The 25,694-nt window shown below is 41.6% G+C and overlaps 1 protein-coding gene across 3 annotated transcripts in view; it reads right to left on the reverse strand.

Annotated features, from left to right (window-relative positions):
- The window catches only part of LHFPL1 (LHFPL tetraspan subfamily member 1), a 51,011-nt gene extending 25,560 nt beyond the window's left edge, over positions 1-25,451 (reverse strand). Inside the window, exons 1-3 of one of the 3 annotated variants that reach the window (XR_010119554.1) lie at positions 25,120-25,378; positions 15,987-16,820; positions 5,611-5,709 (exon numbers count right to left, since the gene is read on the reverse strand). Coding sequence is in view for 2 of the 3 variants with exons in the window: in XM_063634277.1 (XP_063490347.1) it covers positions 5,611-5,709; positions 15,987-16,368 (481 nt within the window). In the remaining variant the exon portion in view is untranslated. Of the gene's footprint in view, positions 1-5,610; positions 5,710-15,986; positions 16,821-25,119 lie in introns of all 3 variants that reach the window. The other 2 variants (XM_063634277.1, XM_063634276.1) reach the window with 2 other exon arrangements.
- Between the last annotated feature and the right edge of the window lie 243 nt (positions 25,452-25,694).

Consider the following 25,694-nt stretch of genomic DNA (forward strand, 5'->3'; position numbering starts at 1 on the left):
GCTGAACTTTTCTGTCTTTAAGTAACTCTTGGAAATCCCATGTGGTCTCTCCAAGGTAGTCAAACTTTTTATATGATGACTCAGAGCTCCAAGAAACCAAGATGGAAACTGCAAGTTCTTTAGACCATAGGCCTAGAATAAGCTTGATGTCACTTCTGTCATACTCTATTTATCTTCTATAATGAAGCTAATTAGAGTACTAAGTCTAATGCTCTAATTAGATTTAATTAGATTAACTTAAAGCAGCTATACGACAGTGAAGATTTGGGGAATAGGAATTGGAGACAGACCCAGCTTCTCTATGGGAAGAGTATCAAGAAATTTTTGGCTATCTTTAATCCAATGCAGACATCAAGATCAGTGCCTTAATATAAGTTGTATCTTTGATCATTCAAATTAGGACTAAAAAATAGTGTGGATGGTTTAGGATAACTTGAATGAAAACCTAAGAAAAGATAGATTGAAGACATGAATGTGATCTCTTCATATAGGAGGCTGCAGAAAGCCTATCAGACAGAGTAGCAGAGTAGTCAATCCTTTTTACTTACTCTGACGGATTGCTAATGCCCACCTCTATTCTCCTCCCTACTTTCTTCATCTCTCTGAACCATGTCAGGGTAAAAAAGCTTATTCCTCTGGTAGGGACCATGTCTTTTCTTTTTTGGCTCTGTGTATCTCCCTTCCCAAGTAGCTGGGACTATAGGTGAACATCACCACGCCCAGCTAATTATTTTTATTTTTTGTAAAGAGAGGGTTTCACCATGTTTCCCAGGCTGGTCTTGAACTCCTGGGCTCAAGTGATCCATCCACCTCAGCTTCCAAAAGTGCTGGGATTACAAGCATGAGCCACTGCACTCAGCCCAGAACTACTCATTTATGAACTAGGTCCTTAGGTGGTGATTAGGGCAAAAAACAAAGTTGGTAATCTCCATGCAAATCGCATATCCAACTTTTTACTTCGGCATTTTACCTTAATCAAAGTAGAATCATAGCAACTCATTCTGTAAAGCCAATATTACCTTAATACCAAAAGTCAATAAACACATCACAAGAAAAGAAATATACAGGTCAATATCCCTAATAAATATAGATGCAAAAGCCCTTAACAAAATCATAGAAAACTAAATCCAGCAAGGTATAGAATGAATTATACACCATGACCAACTTTGATTTATCCAAGAAATGCAAGGTTGGTTTAACATATGAAAATCAATCAATGAAATGCACCATATTGAAAGGATAAAAGACAAAAATTACAGGATTATCTCAGTAAATGAAGAAAAGACATCTGATTAACTCCAACACCCTTTCATTGTGAACACAATCAGCAAACTAGGAATAGAAGGGAACTTCTTCAACCTAATAAAGGTCCTCCATCTATTAAAAAAACGTAGCTAACATCAATGTTTAATGATGAAAAACTGGATATTTTACCGCTAACACCAGTGATAAGGATCTTCATTCTCATAAGTTCTATTCAGCATTGTCCTGGAGGTTCTTTCAAGGGCAATTAGGCAAGGAAAACAAGCAAAAGACATCCAGATTGGAAAGGAAGAAGTAAAACTGTCTCTATTCTCAGATAACATGATTGTTGTATCTAGAAAATTTTAAGGAATACACTTAAAAGTTATTAGAATTAATAAAGGAGTTCAGCAAGGTTGCAGAATACAAGGCCAACATGCAAAAATCATTTGTACATATACTCCTCAATTTACAGTGGGGTTACATCCCAACAAACTCATTGTAACTTAAAAATGTTGTAAGTCAAAAATGTATTTAATATGCCTAATCCACTGAATGGAATAGCTTCACCTAGCCTACCCTAAAGGTGCTCAGAACACTTATAATGTTACAGTTCAGCAAAACCATTGGGCAACACAGTATGCTGTAGAGTATAGGTTGTTGGTGCCTGACTGAGAGCTGTGGCTCACTACTGTGGCCTAGCATCTCAAAAGTGTATCATACTAAAAATCTCTAACCTAAAAAAAGGTCAAAATTCAAAATTAGAAGTGCAGTTTCTACTATATGTGTATCATTTTCGCACCATTGCAAAGTTGAAAAATCATAAGTCAAACCACAGTATGTTGGGGAACCATCTGTATTTCTATACAATAACAATAAGGAATCTTAAAATAAAATAAAAGTGTAAAACAATTCAGTGTTAATAGGCCTGCTTTACTTATTAAAAAATAACAATAAAATACTTATGAATAAATTTATCCAAATAAGTGAAAATGTTCTACACTGAAAATGACAAAACATCATTCAAAGGAATTCAAAGTGACCTAACTAAATGGAAAGTCATCTCAGGTTCATGGATTGGAAAACTTCATATTATTAAGGTAGCAATACTCCCCAAACTAATCTACAGATTCAATACAATTCTTATCAAAATATCAGCTTGATTTTGTGTAGAAATTGACAAGTTAAATCTAAAATTCTGATGGAAATGCAAAGGAATCAGAATAGCCAAAGCAGTATTAAAAGAGAAGGAAAACTCATACTTCTGATTTCAGAACTTACTACAAAGCTATGACAATCAATACAGTGTGGTACTGGCATAGGAATACACATATATATCAATGGAATGGAATGAAGAATCCAGATATTAACCCTTACATTTATGGACAATTGATTTTTCAACAAGGATACCAAGACCATTCAATGAGGGGAAATAATAGACTTTTCAAGAAATGGTGCTACAACAACTGGATATTCACATCCAAAAGAATGAATATGGACCTATATCTCATACCACGTTCAAAATTAACTCAAAACAGAGCAAAGCCCTAACTATAAGAGCTAAAATTATAAAACTCTTAGAGGAAAACCTAGGAGTAAATCTTTATGATGTTGGATTTATCAATGTATTCTTAAATATGACACCTAAAACAGAAGCAAAAAAAAAAAAAGAAAAAGGAAAATAGATAAATTAGATCTGATCAAAATTACTTTTGTACTTCAAAGAATGTCATCAAGAAAGTGAAAAGACAACCTACAGAATGGGAGGAAATATTTAAAAATCATATATCCAAAAAGGGTCTTGTATCCAGAATACATAAAACAATCTTACAGCTCAACAACAATGACAACAACAACAAATAACCCAATTAAAAATCAGCAAAGGATGGCTGGTTGTGGTGGCTCACACCTGTAATCCCAGTCCTTTGGAGGCCGAGGCAGGCAGATTACTTGAGGTCAGGAGTTCAAGAACTGCCTGGCCAACATGGTGAAACCCCATCTCTCCTAAAAAATACAAAAATTAGCTGGGTGTGGTGGCGGGTGCCTGTAATCCCAGCTACTCGGGAGGCTGAGGCAGGAGAATTGCTTGAACCTGGGAGGCAGAGGTTGCAGTGAGCAGAGAACGCACCACTGCACTCCAGCCTGAGTGACAAAGTGTTACTCCATCTCAAAAAAAAAAAAAAAGAAAAAAGAAAAAAAAAACCAAGCAAATGATTTCAATGCACATTTCTCCAAAGGAGATGTAAAAACAGCCAATAAGTACACAAAAAGATGTTTGAAATCATCAGTCATCAGGGAAATGCAAATCAAAACCACAATAAGATAGCACTTTACTCCCACTAGGACAGCCATAACAAAAAGTGGAAAATAAGTATTGAGGAAGATGTTGAGAAAATTGAAACCATGGTACATTGTTGGTGGGAATGTAAAATAATGCAGTCATTTTGGAAAGCCTGGCAGTTCCTCAAAAGGTTTAAACATAGAGTTAATATTTGACTCAGCAATTTTGAGATACATACCCAAAAGAAATGAAAATATGTCCACACAAAAATGTGTACACAAATATTTATAGAAATATTATATAATAATAGCCAAAAAGTAGAAACAATTCAAGTATTCATCAAATGATAAATGGATAAATAAAATGTGTTACATTTATACCATGGAATATTATTCAGACATGAAAAGAAATAAAGTACTGGTACATGCTACCACATGTATACATCTTGAAAACTTCTCGCTCAGTGAAAAAGCCAGACACACAAAAAAACATATATTATATGATTCCATTTACATAAAATATCCAAAATAGGTAAATCCATATTGACGGTGGTTACCAGCAGCTGGGAGCAAAGGGAAATAGGCACTGACTGCTAATGGGTAAGAGGTTTCGTTTTGGGCTGATGAAAATGTTCTGGGGCAGGCTGCGGTGGCTCCCTGTAATCCCAGCACTTTGGGAGGCAAAGGTGGGCGGATCACCTGAGGTCAGCAGTTTGAACTATGGCGGAAACCCCTCCTCCACACCCTGTCTCTACTAAAAATACAAAAATTAGTTGGGCGTAGGGCGCTAGCCTGTAGTCCCAGACACTTGAGAGGCTGAGTCAGGAGAATCGCTTGAACCTGGGAGGCAGAGGTTATAGTGACCTGAGATCGCGCCACTGCACTCCAGCCTGGGTGACAGAGGGAGGCTCCATCTCAAAAAAAAAAAAAAAATTCTGGAATTGGATAGTGGTGATGGGTAGACAATGTTGTGATTATACTAAAACCCACTGATTACATGCACTAAATGGGTACATTTTATAATATGTGAATTATATATCAACAACACTGTCATTTTCAAAAAGTAGAATCAGTCCCACAACCAACTAGGAAAAATGTGCTGAATCTTTAGCTTTTACCCCAGCTAGCAGGGCTAGTGGCTTGCTTCCCTTTCTTCAACACCTGCCCCAAGTATTTACTCATTCTTTTGTCTATGGCAGAAATATTATATTTACCCGTCAGCCTTGTCCTGAGTGAGAAACACTGGACATTTGAGCGTCCACACTAGTTACACCTTCCTTCATGTTATGTTTGCATAGGGAATAACTTTCTCAAAAATGAGTCAAGCAAGACTCAAAAAACAATCTGAGGCAGCAGAGAGAAAGGGAAGTATTGGAGCACAAGCTCTATGTGGTTGGATGGCCTTGTTGTTCCCAAATCCTTTTGTACAATTGAGAATACCCAAGGAAACCTAGACATTCCCTCTCCTACTCTCTTTCATCATGATAGGTGGGGGAATATTTTTGAAGTCTTCCAATTAGAATCTAATCTATTACCAACTCACAATAGTGAACCTGAGACATTCTCAATGAAAATTGGCAACCAGAGAATGGTTCAGGGCTACTTCCGTCACCTACTCTAATATTTAACAGCTCTTGCCATTAGAAACAATTTTGAATATTTATCTAGGTTCCTCATGCTTCAGGTAAACTAAATAACCTCATGTTACATCTTCAGTGGAGATTGACAAGCGATACTGTTGATTTACCTTTGGAAAATGGTGCCTAGAAGGAAACAGTAGTAGGAACAAGGATTTATTCAGAAGATGGCAGATTGTTAGTCTCCAAGCATTTTAAATTCCTCTGAAGATAGGGTTGCCCTAAACTGGTCATAGATCCCCGGGCAAAAGTGCATAAATTGTATGGAGAGATAGCTAAAGAAGGGGAATTTACAGCCAACTCTTGTGAGTTAAGCCACCACTTCCCATAAGCTAACACAGTGAGAGAGATTCAGGCAAGTACCACTTGCAGAGTGCCCTCCAAGTGGTAAAGCACTTTGGAAAACACATTTCCCATGAACCATCGCTGCCATCTGCCCAGGCCACCTTACCTAACTGAAATTGATTGGAGACATTCCCACATGTTTGCATTATCTCCGGGCTATTCCATCCTAAAGGGTATAAGGCACAGCCTGAGCTTATCAGCAGCCCTAGAAAGAAACACAGACAGAAAAAATATAACATCTTCTGTCACCCCAACATTCCCTTTGGATTAGTTCAGCTCAAATTCTGCCTCCTCAACTGAGCTTACACTTCCCCCTTTACCCTAAATTTCTATGAGAGTAACAACTCAACAGGATTTTATTTTTGGCCATGCCACAGGTAGTGGAGTGTAATAGGTAGCAGAGGGGACAACTCATAAATTTAAAAAATGTTGAAAAATGAGACAGGCCAATATACTTTTTACAGCCAAAATACTTTTGTCAGTGACTTACAAGGCTAGGTTGGCTTTTCCAACCTCTTTAGCCTTGGACTGATATACAGAGAATAACAATGTAAAGGTTGCCACTCTTTCCCAAAATCCAGCTGTTTCTAAACATCAGGCAGGTCCCTACTAGCTGAAAATATGTAACGATTTCTGTAACTTGGAGTCAGCTGCTGGACCGATGAGCAGGGAGCCACACTCCTCCCCTGATAAATCATTCCAGCTTTATACCAAGCAGTCCTCCCTTCTTTGGTTTCCACATGCCTTACACCATGACCCCTTACCCTAAATAAAAGGATTAAGGCCCTTTTATTTAGGTCATTTAGTCATTACAGGGAAATTCTGTTGTACCTTAGTGATAATCTTATTCTCCCAACCAGAGATACAAATCTGGGTCTGCTTGCCAATACTGCCTTCTAAGGGCAACCACGTTGCTCACAACTTTTTCTTGCTGCATACGTTTTCACATGTTATATCCTACGACTTTTACCCTGCCTCTGGCCACAGAGGATTGTATCAAGCATTGGCATCTGACAACTGAAACAAATTCATTGGCTGGTCAGTGATGGGTGACATTGTAGCCTGGCATGAAGAGGTGACCTGGGCTAGTTTCTTGTTTCTGGAATTTTTAATTGAGAAGCATAAAGATGACTGGTCTGAAGGTAGTGAGTTGTCTCAATTGATTGTTCACCGTCAGTTATAGATTGAACTTATTGTTCTACTCTTTCCCCCTTCTCACTACTGCACTTGACTAGTCTGTTTAAAAATGGAGGTAAAAAAATCATAAAGATGCTGAGCTAGTTAATGGATAATGCAGAAGTTGAAAACACCCCCACAACACCAGAAGGTAGAATCAAGTCTGTGTCAAGCTAAAGCCAAGTTCAATTCAAAGTTATGAGTGGGTATCAATTCTGGATAAGCTGAGCAAACTGATCGGTAGAGGGAGAGAATAGAGGAGAATAGTGACATGAAACAGACATACCATGAGAAAAACTCCATACCATCAATGAAACCGCTAGGAAAAAGAGAAGCCAGGCCTTCCTGATGGCTTTCCAAATCTACTTTCCTTATGTTATAATAAATTCCTTTTTCACTGAGGCAACTCAAGTGAGTTTCTGCTACTTGTAACCAAAAGAGTCTAATTACAATCACGCCATACTTGGGTGCCACACTAATGATCATGGGAGGGACACTTGCCATGAATGTGGACGCAGAAAGCAACACATAGCACAGAACCGTCACAAAGCAGCTGCTTGATCAATGGTGAATGAATAGCATATTTATAGGTTCCAGAGCTCTGAGGCTCAACTGGACAGTGAAAAGCGGGCTGCTCTAGGGACTGCCAGCTTCATCTTCACTTCTCTTTCCTCACTGAGGAAGAGTCCATATATACTCTAAAAAACTCATATTGCCTTCAGATGAATCCTTTAGGAAGATCTCAAAGTAGCCTCCAAGCTTGGCTGCCCCATGGCAACTAGCTTTTCTCAGTACTCATTGAGGCCGCAGAAGAAGAGAAGGGCCTTAAGAAAGAGCGAGAAGGATTTAAATAAGAAAAAAGGGAGAATTTACTGACAGTGAGAATGGTTTTAGAAACTAAAACAATGACCAATTAAGGTTAGAAATTCTCTTCAGTGGAATGCTTAAAATTAGAAAGCATTCTTATCTGTCTCGTGGTATCACAGGAAGTGAAACTGGTCACTCAAAGACCTTTCTAGGCCCTGGAATTCATCCAGTGGCAATACAACAACACCCCCTGTTTTTTCCACAGATAAACTGAAATCCTAGGATATGAAGAGGTCGTCCAGAGTATGCGCATTGGGTTAAGGACAAAAGTAGAAATGAAACCTAAGCCTTTTCCTGCTGCCAGTATATACCCTTTGAGGGAAAATTTAATAAAGACTGAGTTTTCCCACACAGACTAGGAAGAAAAGAATACAAGTTTATAAAAGAACACCAGCTCTATTTTCTAACCTTCACATTCAGATCCCTGGGACTGGCACGAACTCTGCCTTCTCAAGCGGAAACTAGAGCTGGCCAAGTGCCTTTCTTGGCACTGTAGAGGGAACCTTCCATCTTCTTCAGATCTTACCATACTGAGGAGCTCAGGTCAAGGATTTCCTTCTCCGGGAAGTCTTCCCTCCCTAAATCTTCCCCAACCCCCAGGCTAAGTTGCACGCTCCTTCTTTCTGTTCCCATAGCACCCAGTGCTAACTCCTGTGACTAAAATAGTCTGTAATATATATTCTTTACAAAAGTTTATCATCTGCCTCCCTCACTACAGTGTGTATTCCTTGAAGGCAGGAGACATACTTATCTTCAATTCTGTGTCCTTGGCACATGGTAGATAATAAGTACTCGATACATGCATCTGTTTCAGAGTATGCACAGGCTATATAACAGACAGCTTCCTTTGCCCACACTGCCCAAGGGGAAAGTCCCTTCTGAAGGGACTTCCATGTCAGGGCTGGGAAATCATCCCAGACACCTGACACTGTAAAAAAAAAAAAAAAAAAAAAAAAAACTTAGAAAGGAAAAGGCTTTTGGACATAACCTACCCTAATCTCTCCTTGTTGCAGATGTGAATGTTGAAACACAGAAAGGGAAAATGTTTTACCCAAGGTCACATAGCTAATAACTGGCAATGCCCTTTTTCACTGATCAAAGAGCTCATCAACCCTTAGAGGCTCTGTCCTTCTAGAGACATGTGTCCAGGGATGATTACCTCTTGGCAACAATATCTCTAGCAGGCACTAGGCATTTTCTAGGCATTAGATTGAGAGTGACAGCACAACATGGTGGCTTAAAACAATGGGTTCTGCAGTCAGACTGCAGAACTAGACCTGAATTCAAATTCCAGCCCTGCCACTTGGAGGCTGTGTGAGTTTACCCAAGTTACTTAATTTCTCTGTGCCTCATTCATCTCATCTGTAAAATCAGAGTAATAACAATACACTTGTCCCTTGGTATTCACAGGGGATTGGTTCCAGGACCCCTGCAGGTAGCAAAACCTATGCATGCTCAAATCCCTTATATGAAATGATGTAGTGTTTGCATATAACCTAGCACATCTTCTTGTGTATTTTAAGTCATTTCTAGATTACTTAATAGTACCTAATGCAATGTAAATGGTATGTAAATAGTTGTATTCTTGTTGGATTTTAAAAAATATTTTAGAGTTATGGTTGGTTGAATCTGTGGATGCAGAACCTGCAGATATGGAAGGCTGACTGTATTTTATGTAGCTGTTCCAAGAATTAATGAGATTAATATACATAAGGTGCCTCGTACATAGAAAGTGCTCAAGAAAAATTTATTATTCTTATACAGCTGACTCTCCCTGTGGCTCCTCTCCCAGTTTCTACCTGGGTTCTCCATGCTAATTTCTTCCTCACCTCTTTAACCTCATAACAAACAGCTAAAAAGTCAAAACCCGAGCAGGGCTTGATTCAAAAGCTGCCTGGTTGGAGTTATCTTGCAATTTTGCAGAGGTACCTGCTGAAAGAACAGGAATCTCTGCAAAGCATTTGTTCAGCTCTAGTGCATGTAGCTCCATGCTCTGCCCAACCTGCCCTCCCACCCCCGCCATCTTCCCCAGCCCTCCATCCTGCCTTTTAGACAGGTGAGCACATTAGGTTGTAAACATACTTCATGGAGATATTTGACTTGTGACTGACAGCTGATTCCATTACATTTTATCATAGCTGGAGAAAGATGCCCCTGGGAACACATTAAAAATAAAAATGGATTCATAGAGTAATTCATTCTCCATTATATTTGTCTCCAGCAGTTCTCATTAATTTGGAGTTGTGAAGATGTGCTTCAAGTAGCAACAGGAAAGTCATTTATAAGTGTCAGTCCCTGCCACCTTCTGAAAGAATGGAGGTTCATTAAAAATGTGGATTCTTGGACCTCAGCCCCAGGTATTTGATTCAGTAACTGCAGCCCAGGAATATGCATTTTAAAAGCGCCCTGTAATGTGGAGGTATCTTGTCCTGGTACCAACACTTAAGAAAAACACCACTAAAAATGTTAAGAGCAGAAGCTCTGGTGGCAGAGAAAACTTGTTTGAATCCCAGCCCTGCCACATATGAGCTGCAGCCCTGGCTCTCACTTCTCTTCTGTGTCATTGCTAACTCCCAGTTTGACTTCCCCTCCAACCACATATGCCCCTTGAAGAAGTCTGTTTCTTTTCTTTTTTTTTTTTTTTGAGTCAGAGTCTCACTCTGTCACCCAGGCTGGAGTGCAATGGCACGATCTCGGCTCACTGCAACCTCCGCCTCCCAGGTTCAAGCGACTCTCCTGTCTCAGCTTCCCGAATAGCTGGGATTATAGGTGCATGCCATCATGCCTGACTAATGTTTGTATTTTTAGTAGAGACGGGGTTTCACCATGTTGCCCAGGCTGGTGTCGAACTCCTGAGCGCAGGCAATCCACCTGCCTCGGCCTCGCAAAGTGCTAGGATTACAGGCGTGAGCCACCGCGCCTGGCCTGAAGAAGTCTGTTTCAACTGCATATGCTTAGCTGGGAACTTTTCTAATCTCACGTGCCTCTAGAGAAGGAAAAGAGAGCCTTTAGAGTGTGTTACTGTCTTTACTCCCCTATTACATGTGGGAAGATGTCCAATAGGCTGCCATTTTGTTTCTCTTCCTCAGCTGCTCCCCTCCCTAAGAATCCCCTATCACAAAACATACCAAATGTTCTCCCCAACATAGTTGCCATGGTTTGAATTTACTGAGCTGTTCAAGAAAAGGGCTGGAGTTAGACATTTTATTCAGCTTCAGCCCTTGTGGAAACTGGGACACCAATACATACCCTCAGGTGCAAAATCTGAGACAGAACTTGGAACCCTCCCTCCAGCCACACCACAGCTGCCTTCAACTTTCCCCTGTTCCCAGCATTACTATTTACCCATATCCCACCTGCTATATAATCCTCTCCCAACTACACATTCTCAAATAGGTAGATGCCTAATCTTTGTCTTCTGGCAGGGATAACCTCCTCATTGGGTGTTACCAACCTCCTTTGGACACCCCTCCACTATTCACAAGTGCAACTGTTGGGTGGGCATTTGTTAAACTTCCTGCTCTCGTTCTCAATTCCCTTGTCTTTGCATAGCTGCCAATCCTACTTTCCAAACATAATTATTGGGTAGCTTGGATGTACTGCCCTGAGCAGAAGCCTAGTACGGGTTAATTTGTTATTATAACAACTTTGACTCAAACACAAACCAGTGGAAAATTTGCAAGCCTGACTTTCAACTATATCTCAGCTTTCCCTTCCTAGGGAGTTCCTTCACTTACCGCCCCGCCCCCCCCCCCCCCCCCCGCCATTCATTCTACCCCATATTCCTCCTGGAGTTACAGGATCGTTCATACCTGCTAAAGATGTCAAAAGTAGATCAGGGAAGGCTTCACAGAAGGGCTGCATTGGACCTAGCCTTTGAGAGATAGGTAGATATTTACAGGGAGGGATAGAAGAAAAGGGAATTCCAGAAAGAAGCAACACCCTAAACGAGGCTGAGCAGAGTTTCTCAAATTTTAGTGTGTCCTGGAATCATGATAGTGAATGACAAATAAAAACTCCCAGACAGTTGTTACCTTTTCAGTGGGGACAAGGGAATGTGATCAGGATATAAAGGAGGCTTCAGCTATGTTGCTAATATTCCATTTCTTACACAGAGTAGTGAGTACATCTGAAATATTTCATAATATATTTTCAAAAATATATGAGCATGAGAGGTTGTGTAATATGCACTTTAGCAGGCCCTGGTGCAGTCTGTAGCACTAAGGAATCTGTAATAACAAGCACCCCAGGTAATTCTTAATCCAAGTGGTGCATGGACCACTCTGGAAAACACTGTGATAGCATTTCTTTTCCAACAGAGAAAAGAAAAAAATTCAAGAGCATCAGTGTATGAAGCACAGGACTGAGAGTCAGGAGCCCTGGACCATATTCTCAGCTCTACTCCAATTTGCTGCATAAGTCTTTGCTAGTGAGTTAACTTCCTTGAATACCACTTCCCAAACAGAAAATCACTTTCATAATCCTTTCTCAGCATGGTAAGGATAAATAAAATGATATCTGGTGAAACTCTGAAGGACTTTTCAGGAAAAAAATGGTTTCCAGAGACGATAATGATTTTTAGAAACATGGCACTCTTCCTGAAATCAAGTTCTCAGTGATATGTCTCCAATGGCAACTTTTATTCACTTTGAAGCATGTAATATTAGGACCTCACATGGAGAAAAGCACTGGTGTGTTGAATGCTGTTCTCTTAACAACAAAAAAATAATGTCCAGGGTAGTGATCCTCCCTTGGGCTGGGGAAAGGGAACACACATACACATCAAAGTCACTGGGGAGATTTGACTAAATGTGCAGCGTTACACCTGTTGTTGTGTATATCAGAATGGGAAACGAGACCAGAGAGTTGGAAAGCTCACATTTTTAAGCACCCCAGGTGATTCTGATACATTCCTTGGTCGAGAAAGATTCTTGGGCTCCCATGAGTAACCTGATCCAAGATCTTACATTGTTTTCCTGCCAAGAAGTTCCTTATATTTACTACTCACCTATTTGTTCTTTGTTTAGCTCTCACTGAAGATAGAGGATCTCATAAGCATCTTGCATATGTATACACAGGGGAATATGAATAATGGCCATGTTCTCAGGGACTGGGGGCCAGCTGTTTAGAAATCTCAGCAACCCCAGTGTTGAAATAATCTCCTGGCCAGGTGTTTCCTTCATTGATTGGAGCAGGGCATGGAGGTCCCAGTGGAAGGCTCTCTGGACCCTAGGCTTGTCCAGATGGATCAGCTACAGGTGGAGAAAATGGGACCCATGGGCCCCATCCGGTCACTTTGCTGAGTATGAGTCAGGCCAGCAGCTCTTTATTTCTTCCTGTCTCTCCCACTTCCCACCACTCATCTCTGTGGGCAGCCGCCAAACTGGGGAACAAGAGTCAGGCAGGGGGAGGGGGTAGTTCTTAATGGATACTCCATCTCTTCAGTGGTTTGGGGTCTGGCAGAGAGAAACCAGACCTGACAAAAACTGACTCCTCCCCCAATGTATTTCGGTTAACGCACTAGCTGCCGAGAAGCAGCCAGGCCTGAAGCAACAAAATCAATTCCCCTCAGCTACACAAGTTTGAACTTAATCCCCCAAACTCTTTCTCTTGTGTCTTTTATCCATGGGGCCCAAAATGCTGCCCAGCCTTGGTTTCCTTCCACTGGCAAAGCCTGTCTCAGAGGGTCAGGCCAAAGATGTCCAAAGATCCTTAGGTCACAGTCATATGTCAAGGAGCTCCTAGTGAGTTCATCCAAGCAACCCTCGCCATTCTTTCACATCTGATATAACCTGGACAGCCACCAGTCTCTAGAAAGGAGGCAGGAATGGTTCTTAATTGGCTGGTGTTACAGATGGGGAAGCTGTGGAAGTCTAGCGATCTGTCCCAATATCAATCCCCTGCCCAGGGATAAACCTGGTAGCACACCCAGGGTCTTGAAGACTTGTAGGACTACTGCCAAATGGCATTTTCTTCTTGAGCTTTAAAGACCCTCATCTACATGTGAACACTGTGACTATGTTCCTATGAGCAAGGCTCATGTGGATATAGAATGGCAGAATCATGTGAAACTAAACTGATGCTCATGTTTTTATTTCCTCTATATGACACCTGCCACTCAAAGTTCTGTCCCGCCTAACCTGTGAATATCCAAATCTCCACTACCTTCCTACATTCCCCATCAACAATTTCCTTTGAGTTTCTATACCTAGTAGGTGAAATCAACTGAAATGCATCATATGGAGAATTATGAATGCTTTGTGAAAGTCTCAGTTGAGCCCAAAAGAGGAAGCAAGCTGGGGGTATGGTAGCCACTTTAATGTGTGGAATCTGATGGAGGCTGTTGCTAGACTTTCTGATTCCTGACAGTTAGCCCCTTCTCACTCTGCTGGAAACTCTTAGAAATACAAGTGAGGCTAAACTGTCACTGTTTTGTCAGAAGAGAAGAGAGCTCAGGGTGCTAACAGCCCTGCATGGAAGCCTGGAAAAAGAGGAAAGGATGTGAACTAGTCCAGCTCTCACATATTCAGTTTATCCCAACATATGCTAGATATTGCCTTAGCCATGCATTCATTCTTTCTACAGTTACTGAACATCTGCTTTATGCCAGCAAGGCATGGAACTGGGCTCCAGGGCTATAAACATGAATTGCAAGGATGACCCCTCTGCCCTATCAGTCAAGTGTCACTTCCTGAAATAATGTGTTCATAGCAGTGCTGAGTTAATTATAGCATGTTTAAAAATAAAAGTGAAAGGTAAGCCTAAGACCTATTTGTAATACCCATGGAGCTTCCAAAGCCAGCTAAAATAATTGGCTTAGATCAGCCTTAGCAACTGGTTTAGTATTACAGTTTTCAAAGGTAAGAAACTAACCTAATTGCACATTCCAATGTGGCTAAAAACCTATTAGTGGCTAAACGGTGGGAAAAATCAGAAATGAGGGAGGCTAGAATCGTAATTCAGATTTAAAACTTTTGCAGCTAGTCTGAGAAAAGAGGAAACCAGAAAGCATCACCTTAATTGGTATCACAAAAAGAATCTGATGCTTTTCATAATCAGGCCAGGAAACCATGGTAGCCTAGCCCAGGGTTTCTCAAACTTGGAACTATTGACATTTTGGCTGGATACCTCTTTGTTGTTGTTGGGGAGTGTTGTCCTCGTCTTGTGCATTGTAGACGTTCATCACCATCCCTCACCTTCACCCACTGGATGTCAGTAGGACCCTCCCCAAGTTGTGACAATTTAAAATGCCTCCAGACATTACCAAATGTCTTCCGGGGGGAGGGGCGTGCAAAAGTAGTCCCCATTGAGAACCACTGTCTTAGCTCATCACTGCCATCTCACTCCAAGGCCACATGAATGCAGTTATTGGACAGAAGAAAGAAAGATCAGATCTGGGCTATATCACCGGGGGACAAATTCAAAGGAAGTGAAGCATAGGAAAAGTCATGTCATTTTCCCACTATGGTCACAGAGCAACTTGGTGAAAAAAAACAGAAGTGAAATCCAAGTTTCCTGGCTCTAGTGACCCACACTGTCATGCTTATGGAGATAATAATGATAATGAATTGGGTAATAATTCTAAAACTCTGTAACAACAAACTTCAGCAGTAGATTCTACCAGCACTTTTTCCCAGTGCCCAGTCTAGGTTTTGCAAAATACTCAAATATTCACATATGTATTTTCCTGTCTTTCTAAATTTGTTTTTTCTTCTCAGACAATTCAAATTATACAGCTCTCATTGTCTTCCTGAAGTCTGCCATTTTTGCATTTTGCTCTTTTCTAGCCAATCCACACACTGCCAGTATCTCAGGTTCCCTGCACTAAAGTTAGGGGGAGCCTGAATGAGGGGAAGGACAAGTAAGGTGGGTCAAGGTCACAAGAAATCTGGGTAGACTGCTAATAGCTGCCAGACAGGGCTAGCCTAAGATGTGGTCCAAATAAGTAGTCATCTGCAGTTTTTCTGGTACCCAGCATTTCACTATTAGAGGTGTATTTCTTTGATGAGAACTGTTAGTAATTTGCACCTGTGTGTTTGTGTTTATCAGATCACTGTTCTCCGAGATAACTACCAGAGAGCAGGGCTCCTAGAAATTAAGTTTATATTGGAGCAGTAATACTAGAGTGTATGTTGCTGCCTCTGGAAGGCAGACATATTAATAGATAATGTTTTTAAATGGGCAACCTGCAGGCAGATGAAGGTGACAAAAATAGAGGGTAAACTCTGCCTACTAGCCAAATTTGCTGTGAATAAAACTCTGATATTGATTGCACTTTGGGAAGTCCTAGACTAAATATTTTAAAGGAGACTTTATTCATAGCCTTAGAGTTGGACAAAGTGAAGGGGGTGAGAATGGGTTTCCCCATAAGGCTACACTCCCCACTCCTCCCTGCCCCAAAGCTACCCAACCTACCCAATCGCAGAAGCACAGTCTTACCTCCAACGAACTGCGCTGCTCCCATGCAACGTCCCATCATTCTGGAGATGAGCTCCTCCATGCAGCAACCCAGGACAGCAGCTAGTGCCACCAGGAGCAGCAGAGCACAGCCGGCACCTGTCACCACTGTGCACATCTGCCAGGCCAGGCTTGGGATGGCATTGAAGCTGGCATAGCGCCCACATTCTTCCACCATGATTAGACTGTGTCCCTCTCCCCGCACAGGGTAGTTGCACCTCCGGAATGTGCTGAATGACACTGGCTTCCCCAGCTGGGATCCAAAGAGCCAGTAAGGTAGAAAGTAACTGGTAGAACTGGTCACAGCAGTAACAAGGGACAGGAAGGCCCAGAGGGTTCCCACCATGGTCAGGCTGCTCCTCATGGTCACAGGTTTCTCTGCAGGGATGGGGAGATGAGTTGGATCACAGCACCAAATGCAGTAAGTTACCACGTAGGCTCCACTGGCCTATTTTTCATCTGGTTGGCCAGTCCTGGGGCTCAATTATGTGCCACTTGGTCATTGCTTCTGGATAAGATTATTCTCTCGAGGATCATTTGGATCCCTGTGGGATTTTGCTTTTCAGTACTTTTCCCACCTTCCCTTCCTTCTGCCTGATTTAGAGTTTTATGGTCTTTAGGCTGCCATGGAGGAACCAGATAACTGAATTAGGGTCTGCTCTGCCAATTCAAACACAGCCGGATCAGACAGCTTTTAACTCTTGACATACATCGTGGAACAAGTGGCAGGAAAGGAGCCTAAATGAAAACAAGGCTGCTGTTCCGGCTTCCAGCTGAATGGACTTCCTGGCCTGGTAGCTTGGAAGGAGGCAATATCTGAAGAGGATCAGGAACAAAGTTGTTTTCAGTGAGTGAAGGAGAAGGAAGACAACTTAACAAGACCCGCCCCTACTATAAGGGGTAAGAGGGAAAGAGACCTCGCCATGGAGTTACAGGTTGTTCCCATTTGACTTGGGTAACATGTCCAGCAGTGTGTTAGTGTGGGCTTTTCAACTGGGATGCATCCGCCAGGTTTAAATGGATAGAATAAAATAAGGGGTGTCTAGTCTCATACCCCGTACTTGTCACTGAGAGAGCACTGATCAGTCACTTTTCCTACAATCGAAATGGGAGGCAACTTTCCAACCAGGAGAGGTTATCTCTGGACTGGCTATTAAGAAAAGCTTCCTTGTCCTTTGCTGGATATAATCCAAAAAGCTTCTCAAAGTTCTGAAATAGATCAGGATCAGGCACTCCCTACCTTGCAGCAGGAACATATAGCTGTAAGGACCTTTCAAGGTCCCTTTTGGAACAAGTAATCTTGTAATCAAGACGCTGAGAGTCTTTCCAGATCTAGTTCTTCAGCTCAGCTCACAAACGGTTTTCACAGACCCCTCTGACAAAAATCAACCACTTTCCTCCCAACTCCATTAATCTGCCATTGCTTTCTGGCCTGTTTTTCTATTGGGCCGGCTAGAGACCACACTGCAGCTTGATGACAGCACTGTGAATGTCTCCAGCAGGCAGATGGTGGAATATGTTTCGAAAACTTCTCCATGTTTCACCACCATTACTTAAAGTTATATGTGGTGGTGTAGAGGACGGGGAAGGAGGTTGGGGGACCCAAAGCAGGGGAAGTGCAGGAACTGGCTGTATGGGGTCATCGCCACATTGCCAATTTTAGACACTGACAGGAACAAGCAGCAGAGGCACTAAGTGTCTCAGGGTCTCAGTCATGAGCCCTTTCACAACCATCATCAAACAGTGCCTGACACAGAGGAGACAGTCCAATTCAAGTTTGTTTAGTGAAATCCATTTCATAGAATCATTCAATTTCCAGATGGGTAGGGAACTTAATGAATCATTTAATCCAAACTTCTTGTTTTACATATGGGAGAATTTGGCCCAGTAAAGGAGGAAGTGATTTTCTTCAAGTCACGGAGTAAGTTAGCAAGCAGCAACATCAGAACCAGAAACCTGATCTGCAGATGCCTAGGCCAGTACTTTTCTACCACACAATGTTAAACTATCCCCTCTCCATCACTTTACAGGTGGGAATATGAAGAGGAAGTGATTTACTCAAGGGTGAAGGGCTAGTGAGGTACACTGGCCAGATCAGAGCCCAGTTATTTGATTCTTAATATAATGCTCTTTTTTTACTCAACCACAATTCCTCTCTTGATACATATGTATTTTGTGCTATGTGTTTTGTGCAGGAAGGGAGCAGAGATCGTAAATTGCAGGTGCTTACTCTGGAATGTTAGGGCTTGGGAAGAAAGTGCCCTGAGCTGGGCCCCTGGGAATTAGGCTTTGTGGCTGAGAATGGGAGGAATGAGAGAAAGATGTGATGAGGGATTGAAAGGCAGCAGGGGGAGAAGTGGAACTAGTTTTGAGTAATTGCTGTTAGACAGCAGGTATGGTTGGCCACAATGAGGTAATGCCTCTGCTTGTTATATTAGAGTTTGTAAGATTACAAAAAGTGCAAGCAGCCCTCCGTTACAGACTCATTTCCTGATGAAGCAGCCCAGGCCAGAGGAGGAGAGGAAACAAGCTGACTAACAGCTATTAGCTGTGTCATCACAATCCCTTCCAAATCCGTTATTATATGTGCTCTGCCCAACGGTCTTCTTAGGTTAGTAAGAAAGATATTATCCCAAATTTACAAATGAGAAAATGGGGTTTCAGAAAGACAAGCGACCTACCCAAGGGTACACAGTGATTCAACGGCAAAGCCATAATTTCTCACTTCGCTTTTACCTGAAGCCTTCCCCTACAGTATTACCCCAAAAGTATTACAATTAAAAGCCTCCATGATTTTTCATAGAGATTTTCAAAAAATATTGAAGACAGAAGGAAACCCAATTTCTCCAGACATAGTGCAAACACCATCAGGTCAAGTACATAATTTCTTTCAATCTCAGCACTTGTAGTCAAAACTAACTCCGAATGTCCCTCATGGACGTCATCACCTGGAGATGAAAAGTCCCAGTATGAAGCAAAAAGAACAAATCTGGAAGCATCATACTACCTGATTTCAAACTATACTATAAGGCCATAGTCACCAAAACAGCGTGATACTGGTATAAAAATAGGCACATAGACCAATGGAACAGAATAGAGAACCCAGAAAAACCCAAATACAGCCAACTGATCTTCAACAAAGCAAACAAAAACATAAAGTGGGGAAAGGACATCCTTTTCAATAAATAGTGCTGGGATAACTGGCTAGCCACATGTGGGAGAATGAAACTGGATCCTTATCTCTCACCTTATACAAAAATCAATTGAAGATGGATTAAGGACTTAAACCCAAGACATGAAACTATAAAGATTCTAGAAGATAGCATTGAAAAAAAAACCCTTCTAGACATTGGCTTCGGCAATGATTTCATGACCAAGAACCCAAAAGCAAATGCAATAAAAACAAAGATAAATAGCGGGGACCTAATTAAACTAAAGAGCTTTTGCACGGCAAAAGGAACAGTCAGCAGAGTAAGCAGACAACCCACAGAGAGAGAAAATCTTCACAATCTATACATCTGACAAAAGACTAATATCTAGAATCTACAATGAACTCAAACAAATCAGTAAGAAAAAAACAATCCCATCAGAAAGTAGGCTAAAGACATGAATAGACAATTATTAAAAAAAGATATACAAATGGCCAACAGACATGAAAAAATACTCAACATCACTAATGATCAGGGAAATGCAAATCAAAACCACAATGCAATGCCACCTTACTCCTGCAAGAATGGCCATAATCAAAAAATCAAAAAACAGTAAATGTTGGCATGGATGCGGTGAACAGGGAACACTTCTACACTGATGGTGGGAATGTACACTAGCACAGCCACTATAGAAAACGGTGTGGAGATTCCCTAAAGAACTACAAGTAGAACTACCATTTGATCCAGCTACTGGGTATCTACCTAGAGGAAAAGAAGTCATTATTGCAGCGACCTGGATGAGATTGGAGACTATTATTCTAAGTGATGTAACTCAGGAATGGAAAACTAAACATCATATTTCTCACTGATATGTGGGAGCTAACCTATGAGGATGCAAAGGCATAAGAATAACACAATAGACTTTGGGGACTTGGGGGGAAGGCGAGGGATAAAAGACTACAAATATGGTGCAGTGTATACTACTCGGGTGATGGGTGCACCAAAATCTCACAAATCACCACTAAAGAACTTACTCATGTAACCAAATGCCACCTGTACCCCAATAACTTATGGAAAAATAAAATTTTTTTAAAAGTCCCAATATAACAACAAGTAGGAAGGGGAGAGAACTTAAGACAGAGGAATGGACTATATCTGTGTAGTACCAAGACTACAGTAGAAATGAGGGGAGGGGTTGTAATATATGGTTGTCCTCACCTGTGACAAATGAAGCTGTTAAATTAATTGAAGCTGTTAAACTACAATACTATCAATTACTGTCACTATGATTTTTATCATGGTTTAAAAGCGACATTTTGAAGCCAAGACATAGGAAGGCAAATTCTCAAAATTCAATTTAAATTAAATGTGTTTAGCTTTAGAAAAACTCATTGTCCTTCGGAATTTAGATGAAGTACTTTTAACTTTAGGAAAAACTCATAGTCCTTATTTCGTTTATGACTAGGGTGACCAACCATGTCAGTTTTCCTGGGACTCAGGGGTTTCCTGGGATGTGGAATTTTCAGTGATAAAACCAGGAAGGTCCCAAACAACCTTGGATGAAATGGTCACCCTATTTAGGACTAGAGATGTTGTGGGCTAGCACGATCCATGGACAGCAGGTTAAGAATCACTGCCACAGATAATTCTCTAATATTCTCTTTTCAGGACTCAAACAATATAAAGTTAAAAGTGGCTATGGAATTAAACATTGAAGATATGAAGCTTATATACTTTAAATGCAAACCTTTCTAAATCATAGACTTGAACGCAATCAAGGAAGAGATCTCAGAGATCCAATTGCTTAATAGTTTCTGAACACAATATGAGTCTCAGCCCAGCTTCTCTTGTGGCTGGATAGAGAGGCCGCAGGGCACATGGAGTCTGTTCACACACTGCTTTATGTTCACATGTGGTGGACAGTGAAGTGTATTCTAGAAAATGCTTTTAGTTATGCCACCTGCAATGGAGTAATCTCCTTCATGACAACCCTCCAAAGCAATCCAAATTCATTCCCAGAAACCGGTTAAGTCACTTTATATTTACATAACTAGAAATCACAAACAATGCTATATTTTATTCTATCTTAATTCCTGTTGTATACTTCATGTATGTAACAGCTTTGTTTCCCTGTCCTGGAATATCCAGCCAAACAGCCACACTGGATTTCAGGAACCAAGAACTCACCCTGATGCTCTTGTGGAGTGGTCGAGTTACCAGGCATTGACAGGATTACAGTTGAACCTCTCACTTTAAGTGTCACATTATCCCTCATTCCTCAGGTTTTTTAATCTGCTAGATGGGCCGCAAGCCTGTTTCCGAGATTGGTTGTATGAGATGCAGTGGATGTTGCCAGAAAGTTGTAATAAATAGGATAAAAATATGAGTTCTGTTCTGAATTTGCTATCCTTACTAAAGCCTAATGTTTGCTCATCTTTAGAGATAATGCTAGCCATTCTAGCACAGCCTCATGAGTAGAAGTCACCTCAACCTATATGATGCAGGAAATCCACCTAAACCATACATGGCAAATGGTTATCTCCATTACTTTTAAAGAACTCTAGGAAAGGGGAATCTATAGTATCTCTTAGTTGCTTAACAACTCTCACCGTCAATAAATAATTTGTTATATGCCTTATAAACTTTTTTTTTTTTTTGAGACGGAGTCTCGGTCTGTCACCCAGGCTGGAGTGCAGTGGCGCGATCTCGGCTCACTGCTAGCTCCGCCTCCCAGGTTCACGCCATTCTCCAGCCTCAGCCTCTCCGAGTAGCTGGGACTACAGGCGCCCGCCACCACGCCCGGCTAATTTTTTGTATTTTTAGTAGAGACGGGGTTTCACCGTGGTCTTGATCTCCCGACCTCGTGATCCGCCCGCCTCAGCCTCCCAAAGTGCTGGGATTACAAGCATGAGCCACCGCGCCCGGCCTATAAACTTTTCTTGTTGCAACCTAAGGCCAGATCCTTTTGTTGGGTCCTCAGAGGGAATGGAGAACAGCTAGCTAGCCACCATCTTCCAGATGAGAGCCCTTCATCAACTCAGATTGCTAGCAGGAGACCTTTAGCCTTTTTCCCCATAATAAGCATTCTCCCTCTCCCTGTGGTGTCCAATTGCCAAGCCTTTAATCATTTGTTCTCACTTTTTTCACTCTCTTGTATACCTACTAATGTATGGGCACTTACAATGAAGTATCAATGAAAGTGAAATTTGCTTTTATATTTCTCTTGGTGGAGAAAAACAAAGCTATTCTTTCCTGTATCACCTCCTCCCCATTACCCACAGAAAAAGACACAAATCCTTTTGTTCCCACTTGAGCTTGTTGCGCAACTTCTGAGTTAAGGAAAGCACTGCCTTTCCCAGGGTAAGAGGGTACAGGCAAAACAGTAAGCAAATTAAAGACTAGAACATGAAGTGGTAAGAAAGGGAGTCAGTGACTTAACAGCTGCTGAGGGAAACATGCCTGCAAGACTGCTGGTTTAGGACTGGTCTGTGAAGAGCAGCTTTCTTGGCACTGGTGTTGGCAAAGGAATTTGAACAGGCCTTTCTCCTCACGCCCCCAGACAGTGTGCATTGTCTTCCTGCCAATCCTGTTACAAATACATCTTACTCAGAGTTGAGACTTCCCTAGGAAATGAACGAGATATGCAGGCATATGTTTCCAGTGGGTAAATAGAGTCCTGCTCCAGAGAAACGTGTTGGACCAATGTGACTCCTTATATCAAGTTGGGTATATAAGCAGCCTGACCATGCTAGATCTTTCTGTTTCAGACAAAGCTTCAAAAAAAAAAAAAAAAAAAAAATACTCCTACTCCCCAAACATTTCTCTCCTCATGTTCTGCTACCTGTCTCCCTCAGGGGTTTCTTCTCCTCTGGCTATCTCCATTATGAGAAGTGCTCTGAGTTCTCCTGTGCCTGAAATCATCTCAGGAGGTACTCACTCAAAAGGCTTTATTTTCCATTTCTATCTTGGTGACTCTAAGATCTCTCTGTTGACTTATGTCTTTTATTTCAAATTCCTCAGATTTCATGTTTGCTGAACCTCTTTCTGGGCCTTCTTCTTCCTTCCCTCCTCTTTTAGTTTGGGGTAGAAAGACCAGTAAAACTGTGTTGGGTGAGTTGATGTGTTTATTTGCATCTCTCCATCCAGAGGTGGGAATGCTAACAAGCAGGTAAGGCATTAAAAGACAGGAGACCAGAGACTAAGTGGAGAGAAAGGACTACCTGAGCAATTGATTACTTTGAAATGATCAACTCTAAATAAATATATTTGACCATGCAGAGACAAAGAGAGCTCATAAAAAGAACCTCCACATCAGGCCCTGGGCTATTTCCTTTCTCCAGAGTTTGAGACTGGAAAGGTAGGAACTGGAATAACCTCCCCAAATTTCATATGAGCTTCTCTCTCCTTCCCTCTCCCCAAGATGCTGCTCCTTGAGCTCCCCATCTATCCTATGATTTTAAAAGTGAGGTGCCAATGAGAGATCTTCATCTCAGTTCTTATTCTGGCTAGACAGGTGCCATCATCTTCAGTGATAAGCTGGTTGGCTATGAGTTCTGTCTCACACTCTCAGCTGGTTAGAAACTAGCCCTATCAAGATCCCTGGCAAGACATTGTTAAGCCCTAAACCCAGCCCTGTTATTGTTGCCCATTAGTCTCTCCACCCCATTGTATAAGCTGGGAATAAAATGCGATCACAGCTGACCACTTCCATTGAGTGAATCAGGCCCACATGGGAAGAAGATGGGCTGATTGCTTTTCCAATCACTTCAGAGAAGTTGAGAGGCAGCATGGTATATCAAGAATGTTTCTCAACAGAATCACTTTCAATGCTTGTTCAGAATCACTTTCAATGCTTGTTCAAAATGCAGACTATGTCACCCCCCCATAGATTCACTGAATTCGAATTTATGGGAATTCATATTGTTAAAAATCCTCAATTGATTCTAATGGGAACTAATGATTGAGGAATACTGTTTTAGGGGAGGAGTCACAATTTTGGAATCAAATCAGAGACAGAGTCCTGAGGTCTGCCCCTTACAGGCTATATGCACATAAAAAGATCACTTAAAACCTCTGAGTTTTGGTTTCATTTATAAAATGGAAATGATTAAGCATAAAATTCAAGTGAAACATCTGCACTATACCTAACACCAGAGTAGGTATCAATTCTCTCCCTTTCTACCAGAAAAGACCCTATTCTCTCGTAAGTAATGGAAAAGACTTGAAACCACCTAAGATTTAGAACATCTCTCCTTTCCCCTTTCTCTCCCCACAACGGCTCCATGGGTGATTTTTCCTCACCCCTAGGCTTCATTCTATTTTCAGTTCCCCACCACAAAATGAAACCACTTGGCCAAGTGTTCTTTGCAAGAATGGATTTATAGTTTAAGTATTTCAGGTTCTTCTGGAAATTGTCATGCCTTGGCACATAGTAGGAACTCATAAATATTTACAAAATGGATGCATTCTTTTATTTCCAGCCTGAGAGGCCTCAATATTTGCATTTCAGTTTAACTTAATTACCCCATTTCCGTCGCATAACCCCTTAGATTTAAGCAAATCCAGGAGATCAACCTACCACATTAGCAAACCGGATCCATTTTTACTTTTATAGACAGGTCATAACAAAATCACTCTCTCTACTCCCAGAAACAGGCACTTCCTCTCCTCAGGTTACCAGCTCTCCTGGGGAAACCAACTAGCACTTAACCCTTAGGTCCTCAAATCTTGTCAATATGAAATAGGAATCCAGCCCTGATTCATCTTAGCCTCTGTGCAAACAACGGACTATGAAGAAATAAAAAAGCACCAGGCTGCCCTGGGTAGAAAACGGCTTCTCTGAGCTTTGAGATGAAAGGACAGGAAACCTGAGAAAGGAAGGGGAGAAGGGGGGCTGAGCAAGGGGAGAGCAAAGCAGTTTTTTATCCAGCTGTTTGAATTGCATTTGGCCCAAGTTGCATATTTACCTTCTGACCACGAAGGCTGACTGACTTGTTCCCTCTCTTCAGGCTCAGGTCTCAGAAACAACTTCTCCTCACAGCTTGTTAGACAAGGATGGGAATACTAGCTGCCCTTTGCAGTGATGCCTGAAAACCTTGCTTCACCTTTGGGAGAAAGGGGCGGAGTCCAACCTAATGGGGATTAACTCCAAACATGCTGGAGGCTTCAAACCCAGCCTCAGACATACAGGCACTTGAAATAGAAAGTAGCTTAGTGGGCACAGAGTACCCAAACTTCCAACCTCAAAGCGGACAAGGCAGCTCTGTGTGTGTGTGTGTGTGTGTGTGTGTGTGTGTGTGTGTCCGTCCGCGCGAGCGCGCGCGCATGCGCGCAGGCATGCCCGCGCTTGAACTGCGTTATCTATCTTACTTCCTCGCTTGCTGCCCAAAAGCCTGCTGAGGAACAGAGATTCTCTCTAATTTTCCTCCAACGCCCTAGATAATCTCCACCATGGTAGGTAGCAGACCCATGTGGCTAGAAGTGACTGAGAGAACACATGCCTAAATAGAATAAGAAAGAAAGACCTCTTCTCCCCAAACTG

Source organism: Symphalangus syndactylus, chromosome X (genome assembly GCF_028878055.3).
Source record: "Symphalangus syndactylus isolate Jambi chromosome X, NHGRI_mSymSyn1-v2.1_pri, whole genome shotgun sequence".
NCBI lineage: Eukaryota > Metazoa > Chordata > Mammalia > Primates > Hylobatidae > Symphalangus > Symphalangus syndactylus.